The 25,918-nt window shown below is 35.7% G+C and overlaps 1 protein-coding gene across 1 annotated transcript in view; it reads left to right on the top strand.

The window, feature by feature from the left end:
* The first annotated feature begins 3,829 nt into the window (after nt 1–3,829).
* The window catches only part of UFL1 (UFM1 specific ligase 1), a 32,347-nt gene continuing 10,258 nt past the window's right edge, over nt 3,830–25,918 (top strand). The window contains exons 1-11 of the mRNA XM_059177051.1: nt 3,830–4,014; nt 5,259–5,404; nt 6,371–6,399; nt 7,294–7,391; nt 7,967–8,081; nt 9,873–10,003; nt 14,842–14,900; nt 17,616–17,762; nt 19,023–19,198; nt 20,603–20,782; nt 23,412–23,532. Coding sequence (XP_059033034.1) covers nt 3,938–4,014; nt 5,259–5,404; nt 6,371–6,399; nt 7,294–7,391; nt 7,967–8,081; nt 9,873–10,003; nt 14,842–14,900; nt 17,616–17,762; nt 19,023–19,198; nt 20,603–20,782; nt 23,412–23,532 — 1,279 coding nt within the window. The 5' untranslated portion in view covers nt 3,830–3,937. The remainder of the gene's footprint in view (nt 4,015–5,258; nt 5,405–6,370; nt 6,400–7,293; nt 7,392–7,966; nt 8,082–9,872; nt 10,004–14,841; nt 14,901–17,615; nt 17,763–19,022; nt 19,199–20,602; nt 20,783–23,411; nt 23,533–25,918) is intronic.

The raw sequence follows: 25,918 nt of genomic DNA, 5'->3' as shown, positions 1-25,918 counted from the left end.
CTGGTGTGAACATACATATAGTAACACATGTCCATCATTATAATACCATACAGAGTATTTTCCCTGCCCTAAAAGTCCTCAGTGCTCTGCCTGTTCATTCCTCCACCCTCCCCAACCCCTGGCAAGCACCGGTCTTTCCACTGTCTCCATAATTTTGTTTTTTTCATAATGTCATACAGTTGGAAACATACAGTATGTAGCCTTTTCAGATTGGCTTCTTTCACTTAGTTGCCTGCATTTAAGGTTTCTCCACGTCTTTTCAGGACTTGATAGCTCATTTCATTTTAGTGCCAAATAATATTACATTGTCTGGATGTATCACAGTTCATTTATTCACTCACCTACTGAAGGAAATCTTAGCTGCTTTCACATTTTGGCAATTTTGAATAAAGAAGCCTTCAATATCTGTGTGTAGGTTTTTGCATAGACATAAGTTTTCAACTAATTTGGGTAAATACTAGAGGTGTGCAATTGCTGGATTTTTAGTATTTTTAGTTTTGTAAGAAAGCACCAAACTGTCTTTCAAAGTGGCTGTACCTTTTTGCATTCCCACCTGCAACAAATGAGAGTTCCTATTGCTTCACAGCCTCATCAGCATTTGCATTGTCAGTATTCTGGATTTTGGTCAATCTGATAGCTGTGTGAAGGTATCTTATTTGTTTGCATTTCTTTGATGACATGATGCTGAACATTTCTTTATATGTTGTTTTGCTATCTGTATACCTTTTTTGGGTGAGGTGTCTCTTAAGGTCTTTGGCCCGTTTTTTAATTGGGTTCCTTGCTTTCTTACCGTTGAGTTTTAGGACTTTATATATTTTGATAACAGTCTTTTATCAGATATATCTTTTGCAACTATTTCCTCCCAGTTTATCTTATCTTCCATTCTCTTTACTTTGACTTTTGAAGAGCAGTTTTTTAATTTTAATCAAGTCCAGCTTATCCATTCTTGCTTTCATGTGTTGCACCTCTGGTATTGTATCTAAACAGTCATTGATATACCCAAAGTCATCTAAATTTTCTCTAGTTATCCTCTAGGGGCTTTTTCATTGCATTTTACATTTAGATCTGTGATCCAATTTAATTTTTATGAAGACTGTAAGTTGTGCATCTAGATTCCTTTGTGTGTCTGTGAATGTCCAATTATTCTAGCAACATTTGTTGAAAAAAGTATCTTTTCTCCATTGTATTGCCTTTTTTCCTTTGTCAAAGATTAGTTGACTATAATTATGTGGGTCTAGTTCTGGTTCCTCTATTCTGTTTCATTGATGTATTTGCCTATTCTTTCACCAATACCACATTATCTTGATTAGGTTATCTTCATAGTAAGTCTTAAAGTCGGGTACTGCCAGTGCTCCAACTTTTTGTTCTCCTTCAATATTGTATTGGCTATTCTGACTATTATTTATATAAACTTACGATAAGTCTGTTGATATCCACCGATTAGTTTTGGGGGGGGGGTTGATTGGGATTGCATTGAATCATATTTCAGAGAACTGACATTTTGGCAATATGAGATCCCCCCCCCCACTTGTTTTTTCTATCCATGAACATGGAATACCTTCCCATTTATTTAGTTCTTCTTTGATTTCACTCATCAAAGTTTGTAGTTTTTCTCATATAGATCTTGTAGCTATTTTGCTAAATTTATGCCTAAGTATTTCATTTTGGGGGGTGCTAATGTAGTCTACATTGTGTTTTCAATTTCAAATTCTACTTGTTCATTGTTGGTATCATTTTATTTAATTTTAATTAAAATTTAAATAACTTCATCTTGCTAGTGGCTAGCATTTTAGTCTAGTCTCTATAAAATACAATAATAAATTATTCCTTTTTAAGAAATTATTGCCTCCTAAGAATGAATGTAAATGAGGTTGCCTGGGTGAGTCAATTGGTTAAGTGTCTGCCTTCAGCTTAGATCATGAACCTGGAGTCCTGGGACTGAGCTCCGTATCAGGCTTCCTGATCAGCAGAGAGTCTACTTCTCCCTCTTCCTCTGACCCTCCCCTCACTCCAGCTCTCTCTTGCTCACTCTCTCTCTCAGATAAATAAAATCTTTTAAAGAAGAGAATAAATGTTTTTATTAAACCAAAGTAAAATGCTGCACCAAAACATTTACACTGATTTATTTACGAAATATATATGAAATATATCAGGCACTGTGTACCAATTGTTATACTAATGCTATGGAACATTGAGGAGTTCAAACTATTTAGAAATGTAGTAAGTAAAAATGAAACGCAGTTTTGCTTGCTATTATAGACACCTGAATAAAGAATTGTGGAGACACTGCATACAAAACAACTGTACAAATTTAAAAAGGTTTCATTAAAGAGTTTTATTTTAAAAGAGAGTTTGATTTAATTTCATTAAAGAGTTTTATTTTATTTAATCTGGGACATCATGGAAAAATAAGTTACAAAATAAATGGGAGTATGGTGCAGTGAGGAATAGAACAGGCATTCCAGAACGATATGGAGTCCTGAAAGGGTTTGGTGTGTCTAGGCCAGTACTTCACATGTGGTGTGATGCTGCCAAAAAGTAGAATCCAGGCTCACGGAGACTTATATGGTAAGGAAGAAGTTTGAATGCCAAGTGGTCACATGGTACACACTATCCCTCCCTACTGCATTATAGTGTATACTGAGTACGTTTTTTTAAAATTTGCTTTATTAGTTTTATAGGTTGTTTATGGCAAAATCATGTCTGCCTTGCCAACCAAGGTATTCCATGGTATCTGACAGAGAATCAGTTAAGTCTTTGTGATATGAATGAATGTTTCTGGTTGTTCTGAAGCTTGATACTCTTTGAACCACACCACTCACTCTCTTCCAAGTTACCTTCTTGACTTCTGCTGTTCCACCTCTTGGTTGGCAATCACATGGCCAGATGGTGTGGCTATTTGGTGGCAGTACTTAGTAACAGGTTTCCTGACCGGGTTCTCTGCATTTTAAATAAAGCTGGGAACTCTACGGGACAAGTACCTTTGTGGCATTGGATATGAGTCACCCCGAATAAGATACTGAGATTGAAAAAAAAACTGAAACAATCCCCCTTCACCTACTCTATAGGGCATGCAGTTAAAAGGAATGACAATTTTTTTTCTTTTAAAGTGAAAACTTTGGTATAAAAGTAAAAGGGGGGGGGGGTGCCTGGGTGGCTCAGTCATTAAGCCTCTGTCTTCAGCTCAGGTCATGATCCTGGGGTCTTGGGATGAGCCCCGCATCAGGCTCCCTGCTCAGTGGGAAGCCTGCTTCTCCCTCTCCCACTCCTCTGCTGTGTTTCCTCGCTTGCTGTACCTCTCTCTGTCAACTAAATAAATAAAATCTTAAAATATATATATATGTATATATATATATACATATATATATATATATATTTAAAAGTAAAAGGGGACAAGAAATTTACTCCAGATTAAATAGCTTTTACTGGCATCTATGCAGGGGAAAGCAAAATAAACGTGTCCTTTGCCTTCTCTATTTCATCCATAACGGTATATACGTATCATCGTATGTTTCTATTTCTTCGTTGCTTGATGGAGCCAACCTTCCGCAGAGGAGAAACAGGAAAAAGTAACATTCTAAATCCAGAATGAGATTAAAGCAATTCCCAGTCTTTAGGGTACCCGAATTAGTCACCTTTGTACAAAACAAAACAAAACAAAACAAAAACAACACACACACAACGCGTACCTACCTTCAGTACTGTCTCCCAAAAGCTAAAACCTGTAGCTACACAGCACGGAGAACGCCCCGCCCGTGCGAGGTGGGCGGGGCTGCGGCTCTTCCGGCACGCCCCTGCCGGCGCGGACCACGCGCGCCCGGTGTCTGCGTCGGGGGAGGAGCCTCCTGTCGCTCCGCGCGGCCTGTTCCGCTTCGGCTCCCGCTGGCTTAGGCTGACGTGTTGGCAGTTCTGCGGCGGCTCGGCGAGTGGGGCCGTGATGGCGGACGCCTGGGAGGAGATCAGGCGGTTGGCGGCTGACTTCCAGCGGGCGCAGTTCGCCGAGGCCACACAGAGGTGCCGACCCTCCCTCTCCGTTGCGGGGTCCAAAATAGCCCCTGGCAGCCACGCCGAGATCTGAGGCCGGGGATCCCTGGCTCTGGACCCCGCACCTTCCCACCCTGTGTCACCATTTCTGCCTTCTCCTCTCTCCCGTAGCCTGGATTGCAGCTCCAAGTCTACTTCTCGGCGGTGAAGCCCGAAAGCTTCTACGTCCCGAAGAACCCCCCCCCCCCCCCCCAGCCATGCCCAAGCCAAGAGCTGGCGCGCCCCGCCCTCCCGATGGCCGAGGCTGGCGACTTCCAGCTGTTTGCAGAGTGTCCCTCTGAGCCTTACTTACCCGTCAAGTCCCTTCGGCATCAGGGCCTGTTGTGCATTACGTGACCTAGAATAAGCCGGAGAGGAGAGGCTAAGGCCAAAATACAGTACTTAGCGAATGTCCTGTTGACTCTTCTCAGATATTTTGCCTTTTTGTGCACCAGAAGAGTTAGGCCAGACCCATGGTCCCATCTGTCATTTTTAAGGACTCCTTGGACACTGGCATTTCTTGCAAACCCACTAACCTTGGGGGGATGTGTTCTGGGCACCCTAACTCTGCTTTTTATGTTACAGAACACATGCACAGTGTTAACAGAATGCTCTCTCTCTGTGGACTCTCACCTTTGATGTTTTTGTGCCTTCTGGGGCTTGAAGACCTTAAATCCTTTAATACGGTATTTTGTAGCACTGAGAGCAAACTAGGGCAGGTACTTAAGTGCTTGGATAACAGTTGCCGTCCTGGTTTTCCTAGGCCATATCCTGCCTACGGACCAATAGTAGTAGGGAAACAATCACACACTTAATTTAAAAGAAAATTCTGTTTGTTTTTTTTTTAATTGACCTTAAACTGTAAATTGAAGTTAAAAGAGCAGGATTTTTCCCTATCTAAATTATATGTCCTCACTTTTCTATTCAAATTTGAAGAGTAGAAGCGGGTCCAGAGGAGAGAGCCAACTTGAAATTCTGTTATAGAATGGTTTGTACCAATTAGGTACATGACTTAAGTTTACGTAAACTTGCTTGCTCCCAAGAATTATTGTTGTTGTTGTTTAACTTACTGAATCAGTATGGTTATTACTAATAAGAGATACAGATTTTGTAATATAGACTCTAGTGATTATTCATCCAAACTTTTTTTTTTTTAAAAGCCCGTTTTCATGCATTGTTAATTTTGTTAAGCACAAATGTATCGAGTGCATTTTAAAACTTCTTGTGTCTCTCAGGTTGTCAGAGCGGAACTGCATTGAGATTGTGAATAAATTGATTGCTCAAAAACAGCTAGAAGTAGTTCACACACTTGATGGGAAGGAATATATTACACCAGCTCAAATTAGTAAAGAAATGAGAGACGAGCTACATGTCCGAGGTGGTAAGTAATTCCTCAATTTTCTCCTCTGGTTATTTGGAAGGGAAAAAACAACTTAAAACATAGATAATAAATTATTTGGAGGGTATAGGACCACCCAATTATATTATTATTATAATAATATTTTTAGGAGTTATATTTCCTATAGGTGAATCAATCAACTGTTTCTATTCATAGTTCATGAGTTTATTGCATGACTCAAGGGAGGTTACTCAGCTATCTATTATCAGGTGGTAATTATGAAAGAAGAACAGAGATTTTAAAGGATTATAGGTTGTTGAAACATGAGGCTATACTACCACACTCTTTTTAAAAACTTAACTTTATGTGTTTGTAAATTAGCAAGTAGTATGGTGCTATATCTATTGTAGGAAATGCTATTACAAGCATATGAAGTTTTTGTCTTTTTAAAATTTGAACAAACTACCGAGCTAATTTGAATACTATATGATTAAAATAGAAGCAACTATGAAAACAACTCTTCAGTAGATGTTATCAGATACACCCTTGGTGCGGATTCATCTTCCAGCATAATACTAATAAAATATTAGCTATAATTTGGAATACTTAACAGATTTTCTTTTGCCAATAGGTGGAAATGTACTCATTCCAAAAATTTTTTAAAAGTTCATCTGAATTTAGTTGTATCCCTTTGGTCACAGAAGATAAATTGTGATAGGCGGTAAATCTTAAGTCTATAGGTCTGGCCAACTTATGTATCAGTTGCTGTTTGTTACTGGCCTGATGTGACAGATAAAACTTCAAAAATAAATTATTGCTTGTGCCTTCAGCCATAAATAATTATTCAGCTAATGGTTTGTATTTGAAAACATTAATTATTGTGGCTTTATGTCCTTTGTAGAAGGAGGACTTCGACTGCCCATAATGTAAATCTGTTGACATTTACAGTTTTTGGCTTGTGTGTACTTATATGTAAATATGACATTAATAGATGTCTTTTCTTTAAAGGTCGAGTGAACATTGTTGATCTGCAACAGGTACATTTTAAATTTATAAAATTTTTTACTTTCTCAAATTTTTGATAGTGATTTAAATATTCATTAATGCTGGTATCGTATTTGTACAATGTTTGTGAAGAAATAGTTTTATAGTCCTCAGTAATAAATTTAATAACTTAATAAGTTCTAATATATTGAATGATTTAATAAATTCTTCTTTCTGGGGCTCCTGGGTGGGTTAAAGCCTCTGCTTTCAGCTCAGGTCATGATCCCAGGGTCCTGGGATCGAGCCCCACATCGGGCTCTCTGCTCTGCGGGGAGCCTTCTTCTTCCTCTTTCTCCCTGCCTGCCTCTCTTGTCTACTTGTAATCTCTGTCGGTCAAATAAATAAATAAAATCTTTAGAAAAATAAATTCTTCTTTCTCAGTTTCTTGCTTATTCTTTACCAGATAAACTCATAGTTGTCATTTTATGTAGTCACAGAGTTAATGTAATTTGGAGAGGAAAATAATTTTCATGTTTACATGCTTTTAGTATATGAATGGAGTAAAGAAATATTTTTAAAAGTAGAAAATATTTCTAGAAAATATAAGTGTGCATGTCATTAGCAAGGTACACTATATATAAGAGGCTGGAAAATCTTGTGTAAGTGGTGCCTGTTGTATGAAAATATAGCTTCTTAATGCAAACTGTCCTAGCAAGTGAAAATGTATTGTTCAGAAATGAAAGTTAGTAAGCAATAAGCTTCTAATTTTTTATTTGACTGAGACTTTTTCACAGTATTTCAAATTAATCTAAAAGAAAGTAAGTTTTTAAGTAGTTCTAATAGTCACTGTATTTATAATTCCAATATGTAATATTATAGCTCTAATATGTAACAAACTCAAGAAACAATATGAACTTATCACTAATAGAATTTTATTTATTTTCCAGGTAATTAATGTGGATCTGACTCATATTGAAAGTAGAATTGGTGACATTATAAAATCAGAAAAACATGTTCAGTTAGTGTTGGGACAACTGATAGATGAGTAAGTACAGTATTTAAGAGCACTTTTTGTATTTCTTTATTTTTTTTTCATGTTTAAAGTTAGAACAGTTTAGTGTTTAAGTTTAAATAATTTAATGTTTAAATTTAGAACAGTTGTGACCAGTTTGGCATTTTGTTTAGAACTCTCATAATGCTGATTTTCATTATTAGGATCATAGTACTTAATAAATGCTTGATTGTATGGAGTACTTGGAAATAATAAAAAGTTGGATTTTTTTTCATGTTATCTTAAAGCAGCACAAAACATAACTTTTATGATCTTTCCTTTACAATCTTAACTCTGAAAGCAAAACATTCTTCCAAAAATATTAATGAAAAATGACTGAAGGAATTTACATTGTATTTACATTGTTAAAAAATAATCCCAGCACTTATCATTTGATTGACCTTACATATTTACATGGATAAGAAAAAAATAATCTTAAGAATATGAGTCACGAATCAAGTGTATCTAAACATACCCTATTCACTATTTTGTTGGCATATTTTATTGCACAGAAATTAAACATAAAGAGGAAAATCATTACTTGTAATTTTTTTTTTTTTAACTATTAGGAACTATCTGGATCGCTTAGCAGAAGAGGTAAATGATAAATTGCAAGAAAATGGTCAGGTCACCATATCAGAGCTGTGTAAAACCTATGATCTTCCTGGAAACTTTCTGACACAGGTATTTTTTCTTAATAGTATAATATCTTTTCAGATAAATAAAGAATTTTAATTGGAAGAAAAAAACTAGATTTTCTTATCATTACTTGATTTTTTTGACTATTGCTGTTGTAGCAGTTTATTTGGGGGATACTTCTGAACATTTATGGCTCTGATGAGACCATTTAGAAATGATTATTTCTTTGTTCTTAAAGTAGTTTGGTATTTTAGAATTACAGACATTTATTTTGTACAATGGAAAGTGCATGGGCTTTGGAGTTAAACAGACTTTGATTTGAATTCGTTTATGCCACTGTTTAGTTATTTAGTGTTAGGAAAATTATTTCAACTCTTTGGTGCTTCAATTTACATATCTTTGAAATGAGAATAATTAGCTTTTTCATAGACTTAGTAAGGTTATACACATGGTGTATCTAGTGAGATGTCTGGAACAATGGAGGTACTCAATAAATGATGGTTTTGTTTTGTATTTACTGGAATAAATAAGAGAAAAGTCAAATCTCTTCTTAGGTATATATCACTTTAAGAAAATTCAGTCTCATAATTGCATGAGACTAATTTATAATACAAATAGATATACTCACCCATTTTGAAAGAGTGATTTCCTATTATGGCATCTAAAATACCATTTGAATACAGACCTATTTTATATAGTATTTCAGGAGCCTATGTTCTATTTTAAGTGAGCAAATATATTTTAATCACAGAAGGTCAAAAAATTTTTTGTAAAACACATTTTAAGAGTATCAGAACAGGCCCAAATGATTTCTTAGGAAACTGCACTGTTGACACATTCTGGAAATGCGTATATTTTCTTAACATTTTTCAGTTTAGTTTTTCTGAATATCACAGGCAGTATTCTAAAAGCTCATTAAGAAATTGTTGAAATGCAAAAAAAAAAATTGTTGAAATGCATTTTTCTATATCAGAAAAGTATCAGCTACTCCCCTAAGTAGTGCTAACTCATCTTGGGATGTGAAATATGTCCAGACTTATTTCAGATGTACCTGACCCCAGCCCTAGTCCTAGAAATACTCTCAGGATTACCAGGGAATCATGTTATCTGCTAGTATAGATCTCTGGGCACAGATAAACTTGTTAATAATTGCATCAGAGAAGAGAACTTTTTAGGTCTTAATATTTGTGTAGGTTTCAGAATCTTGGAATTACATTTATTTTACTCAGTGTTCAAAACTCCAGATAAGGTCTCCTTGAAGACCCATGTAGATATGTTGGCTGCCTTTATGTTTCAGGCTGCCTATATCTAGAAAACTGGTTAAGCAGTCATTTTTATTTTACATTAGAAAGAGCCCTTCTTGGGACACCTGGGTGGCTCAGTGGGTTAAGCCACTGCCTTCAGCTCAGGTCATGATCCCAGGGTCCTTGGATCAAGTCTTGCATTGGGCCCCTTGCTTGGAAGGGAGCCTGCTTCTCCCTCTCTGCCTCTGCCTGTTTGTGCGCTTGCGTGCTCGCTCGCTCGCTCTCTGATAAATAAATTTTTAAATAAATAAATAAATCTTTAAAAAAAAAAAAATCCCTTCTTAGGAAGTAGCAAAGCCTTTTAAGATACCAGCTATTTGACTCATTGAATTCTCGATTTTGCTCTGACATGAAGTTTCCTAGATCCTAAATCTTCATTTTAGCTTATAGAGCCTCTGAATTTGTGTTTGTTGAAATGTTCAATTGTATGGGTAATACTAGCAGCATGACTATTGAGACTATACAATTATACAATTATATATATGTAATTTTGTTCTTTCAAATGAATAAAAATTTGCATCTTTACCCCCAGGCCCTAACTCAGCGACTAGGTAGAATTATTAATGGACACATTGATCTTGATAATAGAGGAGTAATATATACTGAAGCTTTCGTAGCTCGACATAAAGCACGCATTCGTGGACTCTTCAGTGCCATTACCCGGTAAGCCTATTTAATTTTTTTTAAGCCTGTTTTAAAATAGGTACATTTTTACATATCTTTGACCATGGTGTGCTTTTTTTTCCCTATGAGCTTTTTCTCTTTTCTTTCCTTTTTTTTTTTTTTTTTTTTTAATTAAAATCTCCTTCAGGACCCTACTTTTTTAGGCATACAGAAGGATTGGTTCCTTCTGTGAAACGGAAGTGGGGATTCCAGAGCCCTAGAATGTAGCCAGACTCTCTCCAACCCACATCTCCTTCCACTCCCCACGTTAATCACCCTTATAACCCCAGATGTGGGTCTACAGAACAAATAGAGGGGTATATGAAGTCATCCTGGGATCATGGAAGGAGCAGGCTGTTTAAAGTCAGAAGTCCTCAGGCCCTTGCTCTATCATACAGTAACCATGTGAGCTGCAGCAGATGTCAGTTACCTAACTCCTTTGAACCTCAGAGGGGTTCAGACTAAATGCCATCCTACAGTTCTAATGAATAACAATGTTCATTTCAAAATCACTTGAACTTTTCTAAAATAAGAATTTCTGAAAATGGGGGTGCCTGGACAGCTTAGTTGGTTAAGCGTCTGCCTTCAGCTCAGATCATGATCCCAAAATCCCAGGATCAAGCCCCACATTGGGCTCCCTGCTCAGCAGGGGTCTGCTTCTCCCTCTGCCCTTCACCCCATTCATGCCCTCTCTCTCACTCTTGCTCTCTCTCAAATAAATAAAATCTTCAAAAAAAAAAAAAAAATTTCTGAAATGTGTGGACCCCGAGTGATTCTCCAATATGGAGGACATTCTCAATTATGTCCTCTCTCTTGTGTCATTAACTATCTCAGTGGCTTTTGGTCCAAATTTCTCCCATTTTAAAACAATCAAACCTCTCTCAACCCCATATTCCACTCTGTCTACCCCACCTTATTTATCCCTTTCCTTAAAGTAAACGATCTCAAGAGTTGATGTCTTCTCAGCTCACTCATCTGGCTTTTACCAGGTTACAAAGTAATGACGTCAGTAGCATGAACTTTAATGCATACTTTCTGACATTGTTTTCCTTGACTTGGCAGCAGCACTTAACTTCATTTAAGTCTTCTTAAAATGTTCCTCTCCTTTTTGTTTTTGTTTTTGTTTTTAACATAACATTTTATTTTTTAAAGCAAAAGAAACTGCTTTCTTCTTACCTCCTTTGGTTGTACATTATAAGTCACCCTTTCTGGGTATTCCTCCTTTCCTAGCCTTTAAAGTTTTGTTTCAGGCCATCTTTTATTCTTAGTGTGGCACTGTCTTCCTAGGTGACTTTTCCTTTCTTTTAAATTTCAGACTCATATTACCCACACAGATCTCTACTGAAATGTTTGATAAGTCCCTCTAATTCAGCATATTTAAACATATTTAAAATAACTCATCATCCCTGAGCCCCACCCTACCCCACCTGAATTTATTCTACTTGTGTTTCCATTTTAGTAGTGAATGTTACTAATCCAGTTGGTTTTGCCACAGTTCTGGGAGTCATCCTTTATACCAATCTTTGTTTCACTTCCCCCTTTTCTAGAACACAAAGGCTTTTGAATTCTGTGTTCTAAAGATTTATGTAATCTTTACTTATGTGACATGACCATTGCTCCCACTTCAGTCCATATTTTAGCTGGACTATTCTAGTAGCTTTCTAACCAGGCTCACTTCCTCTACTCTTACTACCTTCTGGGACATTGTTCTTTTGTCCTTCAGCAAATCAAAAGCATTTATTGAGCACCCAATATATGCAAGGCACTGGTACAAAAAACTAGGTTAGAGAAGAAAGTGTGCAAGTTAGTGCAACCATTTTCTTTTTTCCTTTTTTTTTTTTAAATCATCTCACAATTACAGAAAAATTCAAGAGAACCTTTTTTTTTCTGTCCATTTGAGAGGAAGTTCCTTCCTAACATAGTATCCCATCACAGATACATTAGTCTGTGTCCTACAGACAAGGGCATTGTCCTATATAACCACATAACTACAATACAAACATCAGAATATTGACATTGATACATTCCTGCCATCTAGTCCTCAGAGCTCATTCACATTTTACCAGTTTTCCAATAATGTCTTCTACTGTAAAAGGACCCAGTTCATAATCATATATTGCATTTAATTGTCATGTCTCCTTAGGCATCTTCAGTCTGGAACACTTAAATGTGGTCTTTTTTTTTACTTTCATAACCTTGACACTTTTGTTAATACCATAGGCCAGTGATTTTATAAAATGCTCAATTTCGCTTGTCTGCTATTTTTTTCATGCTGATGTTCAGGTAATGCATCTTTGACAGGAATGTAACCAAAGTGATTCTGTGTTCTTGTTATTGAATCCTAGCAGGGAGTAGACAGTTTAGATTTTTCTAGTTACTGATGGTATGCAGTATAACTTCTTAGTAAGGAGATATCTGTTAGACTTGCCATAAAGCTACTTGTATTTTCTTTATAATTAAGTATTTGTGGGGAGGGCAGTTTGAGATCTTATAAGTTACGCTGTTTTTTGGTTTTTTTTTTTAATCAGACTTTCAGTTTATTCATTTGTTTAAATCAGTATGGACTCATGGCTCCCTGTTTTATCCATTGGATTAAAATCTATTATTGCCATTATTTAGATACTTTTAAATTGGCTCTGATTTAGCTATTGGCCCACCCTTCATGCTGACTTCTGTGTCCTTTTAATACTACCCCATCATTCTTGGAACACATCTCTTCTTTCTGGTAAAACAAGAAGCTATAAGCTCAGCTCATAATTTTATTGCCCCAAACCTAGAATCAGCCATTTCCTTAAGGAACCCTGCCTGGTTCTTAGTTGAGCATACTATTTAGAAACCAAGATCTGGACGCTTAAATTGGTTATTGCTATTTGGTTTTCAACGCTCCCAAGCCCCCTCAGCAGAAAAGTTAGGGGATACACAGACACGTTAGTATACACCCCTCTATTTACCTATATTTTTGTATTTTTTATCGAAAACCATGAGTTCACACTGATATTTCCAGTTCCCTTCCAAGCACCTAGTTTTGTCCTAGTTTTCTCCTTTTCCATATTTGCAGCTCCCTTCTCTGGCCCTGAGAAACCTACTTCCCATTATCCTTAATATACACTTGGCCCTTGAACAACACAGAGGTTAGGGTCACCAACCCCCACACTGCAGTTGAAAATCTGAGAATAACTTTTGACTCCCCCAAAACTTAACTGCTAATAGCCTCCTGTTTACCAGAAGTCTTACCAGTGACAAATAGTTGAATAATGCATCTTTTGTATGTTATATGAATTATATACCTTATTCTTACAATAAAGTAAGCTAGAGAAAAGAAAATAATAAGAATATAAGAAAGACGGGGTACCTGGGTGGCTCAGTCAGTTAAGCATCTGCTTGGGTCATGATCCTGGGGTCTTGGGGTCTAGTCCCATGTCATCGGGCTCCCTCCTCAGCAGGGAGTCTGCTTCTCCCTTTCCCTCTGCCCATCCCCCCAACTTGTGCTCATTCACTCTGTCTCTCAAATAAATAAAATCTTCCAAAAAAAAAAAAACCAAGAATGTCATAAGAAAAAGAAAATACATTTTCAGTGCTGTACTATATGTGTATTTTAAAAATCTACATATAGGGTGCCTGGGTGGCTCAGTGGGTTAAGCCTCTGCCTTTGGCTCAGGTCATGATCTCAGGGTCCTGGGATCAAGGCCTGCATTGGGCCCCCTGCTCAGCAGGGAGCCTGCTTCCTCCTCTCTCTCTGCCTGCCTCTCTGCCTACTTGTGATCTCTGTCAAATAAATAAATAAAATATTTTTTTAAAAAAGATAATTATAAAAGAAAAGCATTCTCAGGGATCTACCCCCCAAAATGAAGAGATATGTCCACACAAAGGCATGAAAAAAAATGTTTGTAGCAGCATTATTCATAATAGCCCCAAACTGGAAACAATCCAAATGTCCATCATCTGATGGATGAATAAACAAAACGTGGTATCTCCATACAGGGAATGTCATTCAGCAATAAAAAGGAGTGAATACTAATTCAGGCTTCATCATGCATGAACCTCAAAATGATGCTAAGTGAAAAAAATCAGACATAAGAGACCATACATTGATTCCATTTCTATTAAATTTCTAGAAGGGCAAGTATGTAGTGGCAGAAAGCAGATCAGTGGTTCTCTAGGACTAGGGGTAGAAGGAGAATTAACTACAAACATCTGTGCAGGAATTATTTGGGTGATGGAAATATTCTAGACTTGAGAGCTATAGTGATGGTTCCTCAACTTCATAAATTTATTAAGATGCTTGAATTGTATGTAAATTATGCCTCATTAAAGCCGGGATTTTTGTTTTGCTTTGTTTTGTTTTTTTAAAGCAGTCATTACAGAAAATAGTGATAAACAAAAAGGAGCATTTTCAGTGGCTCCCTTCCAGTCATCCACCTAATCTGGGAGAATATCATTCCAGATTCCTTTCACTACATATATAATTTCACTTTTCTTCAAAAACAGGATCAGATAACATTCACCTGGCTATTCCTAGGTAGAGAAAGAGCCTCCCAGAGAGAAAGACTAGAATAAAGAAAAACATAAAATAAAAGCTGATCAGATACCACTAAATCTGAGGAGGGAATTTGGTGAGAAAGTGAATTGATCTTGGACTGTGAATACAAATCAATTCCCCTGGAATTTCAGTAGTGTAATTCTGATTAATGTTGTAAAATCTGGTGTTATTTTTTGCCTTCATTTTTCTTTTAAATTAATTGGTGTTTTTCATAAACTAGCTATTTTAGTTATTTTTATAATTCATAAACATGTGTAACTCTAGAATGACTAAGGGCTTTTTCTTTCTTTCCATAAAGGCCTACAGCATTAAATTCTCTCATTTCAAAATATGGATTTCAAGAGCAGCTGCTTTACTGTGAGTTTGCTTTAAATTATATGTCACTTAATTAGCTGCTAAATAGACTATTAAAGTGAAACTTAACTAATTTTTCACGTTTTGACTTATTTTAACCTTAAAACTTACATAACTGAAATATTTCTCATTGAAAAGCTTCTCTATACCAATTTTCATGTATATATTTGTTATATCCACCAAACATTTAGTGTTGGCTACCCCAAAGGAATAGAATGAAAAACAAACTCTGTGTGTATGTGTGTGTGTGTGTGTGTGTGTGTGTAAAATACTGCTATGCATATATATTTATAGAGAGATATTTAAAATTGTAGGATTAAGAATAATTTTCACTTTGTTTCTTACAGATTCTTGCTACATTTTCTAACATGAAAGTAAATAGTGTTTGTTTAAAAAATTTTTACAGAGGTGCTAGGCTGGCTCAGTCAGTGGAGTATGCGACTCTTGATTTCAGGGTCATGAGTTCAAGCCCCACATTGGGCATAGAGCTTACTTAATTAATAAGTAAATAAAATATTTTAAGAAATAAAAACATTTTACAAAGAGGATACCAGTAAAAATATGTTCTTAGCATTTAAACAACATTGTAATATCTCCAGAATAGTCTTGATTCATTACCTATATTATGTGTGTGTTTGTGAAGCTGTTACCAGGTTTTGAGGGCTTTTTTAAAAGTCTTGGTGGAACAACTTTTAAAAACAATGACTTAATCTTTTGGCTCAGATACCTGTGCAAATAGAAGAATTAAAATGAAGGATAGAAAAGAAATTCATGTTTAAAACCAAAAGTTAATTTTAATTTCCTGTACTTTTCAGAATATGGAGTTAAGTTTTTTGTTTAATAAATTTAAAATTAAAAATGTGACGTATGGGGCGTCTGGGTGGCTCAGTGGGTTGGTTAAAGCCTCTGCCTTCAGCTCAGGTCATGATCCCGGGTCATGGGATCGAGCCCTGCATCAGGCTCTCTGCTCAGCAGGGAGTCTGCTTCCCTTCCTCTCTCTGCCTGCCTCTCTGCCTGCTTGTGATCTTTGTCTGTCAAATAAATAAATAAAATCTTTAAAAAAAAAAAAGTGACATATATTGGAATCTACAAATTGGCGATTGGTGGGATTTCATGTAGTTTTTCAAGTAATAATTGATAACTTTTAATTTAGCATGGATTTGTGCTGTACAGTCATGAAATTTATTTGTTGCAGTCTGTTGAAAAAGACTTTTCTAATGTTATCCTAACTTACTCAGCACCAAAATCTTGTAATTCATATAAGCTAATTTTTATTTCTGGTAAAGGCTGATTTTCATGAACATTTCTTTGCCAGTCATGTATTGACTGTGCTTTCTAATTTGCTTAGAAATAACTCCTTCCTATCTGCTTTTGTCTTTTTCAGGGTATTTTGGTATTTAAACAATGAAATGTTTAGTTAAATGTTATGGTTTAAATAAAAAAGCGTGTATTTTATATTAATGGTATCAACTGGCATTAGCCTTTTGACGATGATGAGGGTGATTAATGATGATGATGTGTGGTGGTGATGATGATATTTAGTTAAAATTTACTGTGTGCTCATCATACACCAGCTACTATTCCAAGCACTTTACTTGAATACGACAATTATTGGAGACACTTGCTATTATCTCTATTTCATAGCTGAGAAAAATGGAAGCATAAGTAAAATGACTTGCCCAGTTTTTGTCAGGGAGTAGGTGACAGAGTTGAGATTTGGACTTAAAGGGAGTCTAAATCTAGATCCATCCTCTTAACCTAAGCATTATACTTCTCTTACATGTGTTGCAATTTAAATGGTACAAATGTAATGACATTAAAAAAAAGGTAGAAATATAATAACATAAAAATTTTCATGGCTTGGGGTGCCTGGGTGGCTTAGTAGTTGAGCATCTGCCTCCGGCTTGGGTCATGATCCCACAGTCCTGGGATCGAGCCCCACATCGGGTTCCCTGCTTGGTGGGAAGCCTGCTTCTCCCTCTCCCTCTGCTTTTGTTCCGTCTCTCACTGTGTCTCTGTCAAATTAATTAATTAATTAAATCTTTTAAAAAATTTAAAGATTTTCATGACTTTATTTCACACAGTTGATTCTAATGTGATCCAGGTGTCTTAAATGTTCTAAATAGGAGAAACTGAATTTGGAAAAATTTAGTGATTGCATATTATCTATTCTCAAAGTGTTTAGTCATCCACTTTCAAACATATAAATAATGGCATTTTTCCCCCCAAATTGCTCTTAACTAAAAAATTCAATGTTAGGGGCACCTGGGTGGCTCAGTGGGTTAAGCCTCTGCCTTCCGCTCAGCTCACGATCTCAGGGTCCTGGGATCGAGCCCCACATCGAGCCCCACATCGTGCTCTCTGCTCAGCAGGAAGCCTGCTTCCCCTCCCTCTCTCTCTGCCTGCCTCTTTGCCTACTTGTGATCTCTGTCTGTCAAATAAATAAATAATATCTTTAAAAAAAAAATTCAATGTTAATATTAACCAGTTTGTGTTACAAGTTCATTACTTTTAGCTAGTCGCCAGAATTTCCTAAATTTGTGACCTGAATATTCTCATAAATGGCAGGAAAGTTTTGTCTAGAATATAATGTCTTCATTTATGCAATTAAACTTTAAAATTGCTTTTTTAAAGGAGAATAACTAAATTGTGAAATAGTATTTTACTCTTTGACATTTATACCTGCTCTAATTTATTTGTATTTGGTTTTGTTTTAAGCTGTGCTTGAGGAACTTGTTAATAGTGGACGTTTACGAGGCACTGTGGTTGGTGGGAGACAGGATAAGGCGGTGTTTGTCCCTGACATTTACTCCAGAACACAAAGTACTTGGGTGGATTCCTTTCTCAGACAGAATGGCTATCTAGGTAACTATTTCTTCTTGTCTTTGAAACTAAAATTTCTTTCTTCTATTGCACACGTTCTTAGAAAGTATTTTATTAGTCCTGGGAGTACACACATGCTCTACGATTGACAAAAGATTATAATGGTTCTCTGTAAATGTAAAAATAGCCAAATTGCAGATTTTTGTTGGTTTTGGAACTGAGTTTAATTTCATAGTTACTGAACAGTTTTAATATGGGAAGGCCAAAACTGGAACTGTTTGTTACCAGTGTTCCAGTGATGTGATACTATTACAACTTCAAGTATATTTTAAGTCACAAAAAATAATCTTATTTATTATATCTTATATTTTATGAAGTTGCCCAATTACTCAGATACAGAATCTTAGAAATACTTTATTGGCTATCATCTTTACAGTGTGCATTTTTATTAGTCACTCACTTCTTCAGAAACACTAAAGCTATTCTCACTCCTTTTTCTGAGGTTCTGTCATTTGGGTAAAGTAGATTGACTGAACTTAATCATTAAAACAATTAGTATATGTATATTATATATAATAGTCATATACATTATATATGTACATGTAGCTCACTTAGTTTGATCAGTTTCATAACCCAAGTCAAATCATGTAAGAAATCAGTTGCTTTCTCAGTAATAAACCTGTAAGATACTAATGGTTCAAACAATTTAAATCTATACTAGAATACTGGGTTTCACTTAATGTTTTCTTCACTTTCCGTTATGCCCTTTCAGTTTCTTCAACCATGGACTTGGATTAGAACTTTGTTATAATCCATTTTCTTAAATAGATTATTTGGGGGCAGAGAGTACAATAGATACCTCCAGTAACCTTAATGGCTCTAAATTTAAGTCTTTTTCTTTTTTTTTTTTTTTACTTTTGTTTATATGCTAAGTCTAGTTTAAATTAAACTAGGGAATTACTTTGTCTTACGTTATCTGATACCTTTAGTTAACTGTAATAAGCAAAATAAATTCTACTTTTTGTTTCTGTAAATTATTACATTCTCCTTCACCCCCATTTCTGTAGTTTTTTGGTCTGTAGTTTTCATGTTTCCCTTTGACCCCTCAATTGGAGAGGGTGTGACATAGCTGGGATGGAAGAAGTATTTGAACTAATTTTTCTACAGCTATGTTTAGTAATAAAAATTTGGAAGTGCATTCACAAAGAATAGATATTGGTAGAACTTATTTTTTCTAGGATTTCTAAAAGATGGGAATAATTGACAATTTCTATTCCAATTCTATTTGTGATGTATTTCTAGAATTTGATGCTTTGTCCAGACTTGGAATCCCAGATGCTGTGAGCTACATAAAGAAAAGATATAAGACGACACAACTTTTGTTTTTGAAAGCAGCTTGTGTTGGTCAAGGACTTGTGGATCAGGTGGAAGCATCAGTAGAGGAAGCCATCAGCTCTGGAACATGGGTCGATATTGCAGTATGTTTTATCTTCTTCTTGTTAATTTTTCTTTAAACCAATGAGAACTGATACTCACCAGTATGTGGTCATTTTAATAGTTAGGATACATTAAGATAGTCTTGGCTTTGTAGCCAAATTGTAGCAGACATCGTTATGGCAAAAACAATCTTAATTATGCTTAAAGACTTTTAGCTTTTGAGGTAGAATGACCTTTTAGATAGAGATAGTCAACATCCAGAATTCCATAAATCTCAAAACAAGTAAGCAAACAATATAATACTCATAACAGTCTTGCCATTGATACTGATGAGATTTCTCACAATCTTATCCAAGTATTTACAAGTTTATTGGTATTAGCCACTGTATAGTGTTTGTGTATCCTTTATCCATTCATTAATCTCTGCTCGTGTACTAACATGACCTGCTTTAGTCCTGTTGGTGTTTTACTTCAGTGTTCAGTATTGACCTGCCTTTATTATGCCAAAGTGAAAAGTACAGGTGAAGAGAAAGAAACAAGAGGCCATCCCATTATTACTAGGCAAGGCCCAGATTGTCTTAAATATATATATATATTTTTAAGATTTTATTTATTTATTTGACAGAGAGAGATCACAAGTAGGCAGAGAGGCAGGCAGAGAGAGAGGAAGAGAAGCAGGCTCCCTGCTGAGCAGAGAGCCGGACGTGGGACTTGATCCCAGGACCCTGAGATCATGACCCGAGCCGAAGGCAGTGCTTAACACACTGAGCCACCCAGGCACCCCCCAGATTGTCTTTATAAAGTAAAAAATTACTTTTTGGATACACAAGTTTCCAGAGATTCCAGATTTTGGTGTTCCATTCATTCATTTAACAAATTTTAAGTACCATCTGTGTGCGAGGAACCATTTTACTTGCTAGGAATGTGGTGCCCACACAAGTTTCCTAGGTGTAGATAGTTAATGAAAACAGTAATTTCAGATAGTCCAAGGAGCTAAGAAATCTATTTTGTAGGTAAATTTGTCAGGACTTGATGATGGATTGTTTATGGATGTATGAGAGGAACTGAGTGTGACATATAGATTTGGGGCCTGCTAACTGCATGGAGAACAGTACCATTAATTGAGATGGGGGAACAATGGAGAAAGGTGGGTGGGAAGTAGGTGTTGGTGGGTAGGCGGCTGCAATCAGTGTCGTTCCATACATGTGGAATTTGAGATGCCTATTAGGCACAAGAGCAGAGATGTTAGGGAGACAGAGGGCATATGACTCCAGAGTTCAGAGTGATAATGAAAGCAGAAATACAATTTGGAAGGTATCCGCATAGAGATGGTTCTGAAGGCTCTTAGACTTAATGAGATCACCTAGGGAGGGCATATATGTAACAAATGGTTTATCTGTATGTTATTGTATTTATGCTTGTTTTCACTTTGTTTCTGCTTCTAGCCTCTGTTACCCAGTTCTTTATCAGTTGAAGATGCTGCCATGTTGCTTCAGCAGGTCATGAGAGCATTCAGCAAGCAGGCTTCAGCTGTAGTTTTCAGTGACACTGTTGTAGTCAGTGAGAAATTCATAAATAACTGCACAGAACTCTTCGGTGAACTGATGCACCAGAAAGCTGAAAAGGTAAGCCAGATTTCCTTTCTTCTACTAATCTTAATAGGATTTTCACATTAGAATCATCTGACATTTTTTGAAAAATGGAGTAAGCAGCATACACCCGAAAAGTGAACACTGTGTTTCATGCATCATTTCCTTTTAATGCATCGTTCCTTTTTATTTCTTCTCGATTTGTTTTTCCTCTTCTTCACTCCCATCAGGACATACAAGTTAGAACTTAAGGAGCTGATTATATAATTTTATATTTTTATAAAATTTATAAATTTTATAATTATGATTATTACATTTATAATTTTATAATGTATAATAATTTTATAAATTGAAATCATATAAATGAAATTATACATTTCACAGTTAAGTTACCTAAGGGTATTGGTCTAACATTGAAATCCACAAAAATTATATCTGTGGATTATATGTACAAGTATACAGTATAGCTATCAATCACTATACTGTTTATTTACTAAATCAGGTAGAGCCTTATTAATTTTACCTATTTAGGATGCACAAATGGGATGACTTACTGAGGAAAGAAATTGTTGATACTATCAAAAATTGATTAGTTCCTGAGAGCAAGTGCTATAGTTTCTAGAAGCAGAGGTCCAGTCAGGTCTGCTTTAATGACTATTCAATTCATGTTTCTAGTTAGCAGCTCCATCTACTTATAAAGCCTGCTCATGAGAGGCAGAACAAGCTTATTTATCATAGACTGTTACTAAGTCCATGAGAGCTTATTAAGTATGTAAATAATTTGTATTCATCTCTGTTCCTTTTAAGCTCTTTAACAGTTTAAAAAGGAGAGATAATTTTCTGTCTTGCCTACAAAGCAGCAGAGTAAAAGTACATAAGATTGTTACCAATACACCTGAGTTCCATTCTCACCTTGTTTACTGTTCAACTTTAGACAAATAGACCTCCAGTTTCCACATCTTCAAAGGAAGGATGATGATGCCTCTTTTCTCCTTTCTAAAGATAAATTTAATTTAAATAAAGAAGAGATGTATACCAAAAGTCTAGCACATATTATCTCCCAAGTCACTAAATGGCTACATTATTTTTATTTGCACTAAGATAAAAACGTCATCAGTTTTCATTCTTTGTGCTCCTCCTTCCAACTGCAAAAATAACTTTGAGGAAGAAAAAAAGGTGATTCTGCTGTTTGAACTGTCAACACTCTAAACATTTTTCTTTAGGAAACCAAAAGGGAAATACCATTTTTTAAAATAATTAATTAATTAATTAATGTTTAAATTTATTTTTAATAAACATATAATGTATTTTTATCCCCAGCGGTACAGGTCTGTGAATTGCCAGGTTTACACACTTCACAGCACTCACCATAGCACATACCCTCCCCAATGTCCATAACCCCACCCCCCTCTCTCAATCCCCCTCCCCCCAGCAACTCTCAGTTGTTTTATGAGATTAAGAGTCACTTACGGTTTGTCTCCCTCCCAATCCCATCTTGTTTCATTTATTCTTCTCCTACCCCTTTAACCCCCCCATGTTGCATCACTACTTCCTCATATCAGGGAGATCATATGATAGTTGTCTTTCTCCGATTAACTTATTTCACTAAGCATGATACCCTCTAGTTCCATCCATGTAGTTGCAAATGGCAAGATTTCATTTCTTTTGATGGCTGCATAGTATTCCATTGTGTATATATACCACCTCTTCTTTATCCATTCATCTGGTGATGGACATCTAGGTTCTTTCCATAGTTTGGCTATTGTAGACATTGCTGCTATAAACATTTGGGTGCACGTGCCCCTTCGGATCACTACATTTGTATCTTTAGGGTAAATACCCAATAGTGCAATTGCTGGGTCATAGGGTAGTTCTGTTTTCAACATTTTGAGGAACCTCCATGCTGTTTTCCAGAATGGCTGCACAGCTTGCATTCCCACCAACAGTGTAGGAGGGTTCCCTTTTCTCCACATCCTCACCAGCATCTGTCATTTCCTGACTTGTTACTTTTAGCTATTCTGACTGGTGTGAGGTGATATCTCATTGTGGTGGGGAATACCATTTTTAACATGAAAATGTACTTTTGTCATTGCAGATTTAGAACCCTGTCCCATTCTGAAAAAACAGTTTCTGAACATGGAAATAGTTCATTAGTCTTAACATAAATTTTTTTAAAAAAGCAGAGATCAGGAATGAGTCTGGAGGAAAAAACAGATTATATGATTAAGTGTACAACTCATCCCACTTGCTTGTTCTGTTAGGTTGGAGGATAGAGATTTTGTAATCAGGTACCCAAGTGGCACTGGACTTGGGAGCCTCAAAGAGAGAAAAAGCAAGGTCACCCAGTAAGCAGTGGTAAAGAACCCAAATCAGCTGAAGAGGATTGCATCTGTTGTATGATCAGTTTTTCAGGGACCAGATAGGATTTTTTATTTTTTGATCACAGATTGAAAAAGTCAAGAGCAAGGGAAGAGACTGATCTTCGGCAAGGAGAAATAGTGTCAGAGTGGCAACTGTTGGACCAGGCTCTATAGTTCTTCTTAGCAGTGAGCTCAAATAAGAATAATTAGGATGAATAATAATAATTGAATATGTAACTAACTATTTTATGTTTTCAGTAATGTCATATATTTTTGCTTACCAAGAAAAACATGTTTTATTTCAGGAAATGAAAAATAATCCTGTTCATTTAATCACTGAAGAAGACCTGAAACAGGTCTCCATTTTAGAAAGCATTAATACAAGTAAAAAGGATAAAAAAGATGAACGAAGGAGAAAAGCAACAGGTAATTATTATTATTATTATTATTATTATATTATTATTATTAACCAAGAAGAGTCAAAGATGAGTTTCGTTTATTTATTGCAGTGAACTCTACATTTATTACACCCTTTTATTTGGTTGATTTATTTTTAATTGCTAATATTAGCCAAATATTTTGCTAGTGAATTAAGTTTTGATTATGATAATGGAAATATTAGTGATTACTTATTTTTTTTATTTTTTTGTGAGAACTAAGTTAATTTCATGACCCAGCCCATGTCCCATTGTTTTCCCCCTCACTCTCTATGTTCCAGACCAGTAGCCTTCCCCCCGCCCCCATATTTGGCAAGTTTGTGGTTACCTGAAAGCCTTTGCACTAGCTATTCCCTCTACCTGAATGTTCTCTCTTAAACTTCAGGTAACAGATTTCTTGTCATTCAGAGCTCACCTTTAAATGTCAATTCCTCATAGAGGCCTCTCTCACCACCTGGAATTGTAGACACAATCATTCTCCATATATTATCTTCCAGTCTTTTTGCATTGCTTTTATCACTGTTTTGTGTTTTATTGTTGGGAAACCTTGTACATCTTGTTTATTGTTTCCTAGTTCTTAGAGAACCTGTTGGTGTATTTTAGGTGTTCTGTAAATATTTATTAAATTAGTGAAATTCCCAAGGACATCTCATTTCTTTCCTTTTTGGTAATTAAGAGTCACTGGAAATTATTTGAGGTAACACTGGTATACTAGTAACTTGCACTTGGAAATTATTTTTGTTTTCCATTCTTTCTATAGTAGGAACAGTTTTATTAGTGCTCTATCAGGGTTAAAGAAACTAGATATTCGACATGTTTCATTAATACGGCTGTACTGGATATGTGTTATAAAAACTTCATTTTTTTTAAGATTTTATTTATTTGTTTGACAGAGAGAGAGATCACAAGTAGGCAGAGAGGCAGGCAGAGAGAAAAAAGGAAGCACATTCCCTGCTGAGCAGAGAGCCTGATGTGGGGCTCTATCCCAGGACCCCGAGATTATGACCTGAACTGAAGGCAGAGGTTTAACCCACTGAGCGACCCAGGCACCTCCAAAACTTCATTTTTATTTGTTGTGGAAATTCACTCCTATCTCTGAGATTGCTTCTTTCCTCTTCAAACACATTTTTCTACAAAGTCTTTCGATTTTGATACTTTGAAATTTCTCTCTATTTTTCTGGGAAGACTACTCCAATAAATCATAGTACTGTTCACAGCCATGCATATTTTATCATATGATTTGAAGTTATTCTTATAAATTCACCTTAATCAGTTGGTTGCACTTATGTCAAAATAGCTAGTCTGTTTTATTTCCTTCTAAAAATTCAGAGTCATCTGGTCATCATCTCAATTATAGTACTATCATATTGTAATAGTTTAGGTGTAGTGCATGGAATAATGTCAAATATAAATGTCTTCCCTATAAGAAATTTATTGCCATAGGTCTGCTTTTGAAAATTGTATTTTTCTATGATAAAAGCAAGGGAAAATAAATTAATAGAACTTAAAATTATAGGACATGATAAAATTTAAAGGAATTGTACTTAGAATTTAGAAAAAGATCTGTAGTTATATGTCATTTTACTTTATCGAAAAATGAGTCTTTTATGAAGAAGTGTATTATTATTTTTCATGTTTCAATGGCATTTCTAGATAAGTATTCTATTTTGTTGAATAGATACTTTAAATGTAAATATGTAATAGCAGAGAAATACCTCAATAACATTATCTTTATATACAGTGTTTTAGTTTGTCTCATAATGTGTATTTTTTTAGTCTTTAGCCAATAGGTGATTGATAACTGTATTTCTCTACTCATCTAATTTAATATTTGTGGTAAGCACTTATCGAGCACCTTTTAATGTGTCAAGCATTGCTTTAACCCCAAGGATACAAACATTAGTGAGACATGCTCCCTGTTCTCAAAAATTCATTATCTCATTGGGCGGTGGGAGACTTGGGATGTCTCCTGTAAACAAGAATAATAATCTTTCAACCAGAAAGACAAAACTGAGGGTAATTAAACTTGTGAAGTACTGTAATGGGATTTTAATGAAGCTGTAGTAACAAAGATGGCAAAGGAGGGCTCATTTCTTTTGGGGAAGGGAGAAGAACCAGTAAAGGAATGGGTTTGGCCAAGGAAAAGTCAGACAAAACTATAGAAAAGAGTATCTTTAGAGAAGGAAGAAGAGACTGGAAAAGATTGCCTTTAGAGCTGGTAAGCCAAGTGAGTTACTCAAATTCAAGAGATTTCACATTTTATTGATTTTTTTATTGACCAAATTACAAAACTTCCATTATAATTAAAAAAAAAAAATACCTCCCACCTTAAATAGCAGCTAAAAGTTCAATTATTTGGCTTTTACTGTTCTGCT

The sequence above is a fragment of the Mustela lutreola genome, chromosome 6 (assembly GCF_030435805.1).
Source record: "Mustela lutreola isolate mMusLut2 chromosome 6, mMusLut2.pri, whole genome shotgun sequence".
NCBI classification, from domain to species: domain Eukaryota; kingdom Metazoa; phylum Chordata; class Mammalia; order Carnivora; family Mustelidae; genus Mustela; species Mustela lutreola.
This window is presented reverse-complemented; position numbering and strand designations above follow the sequence as displayed.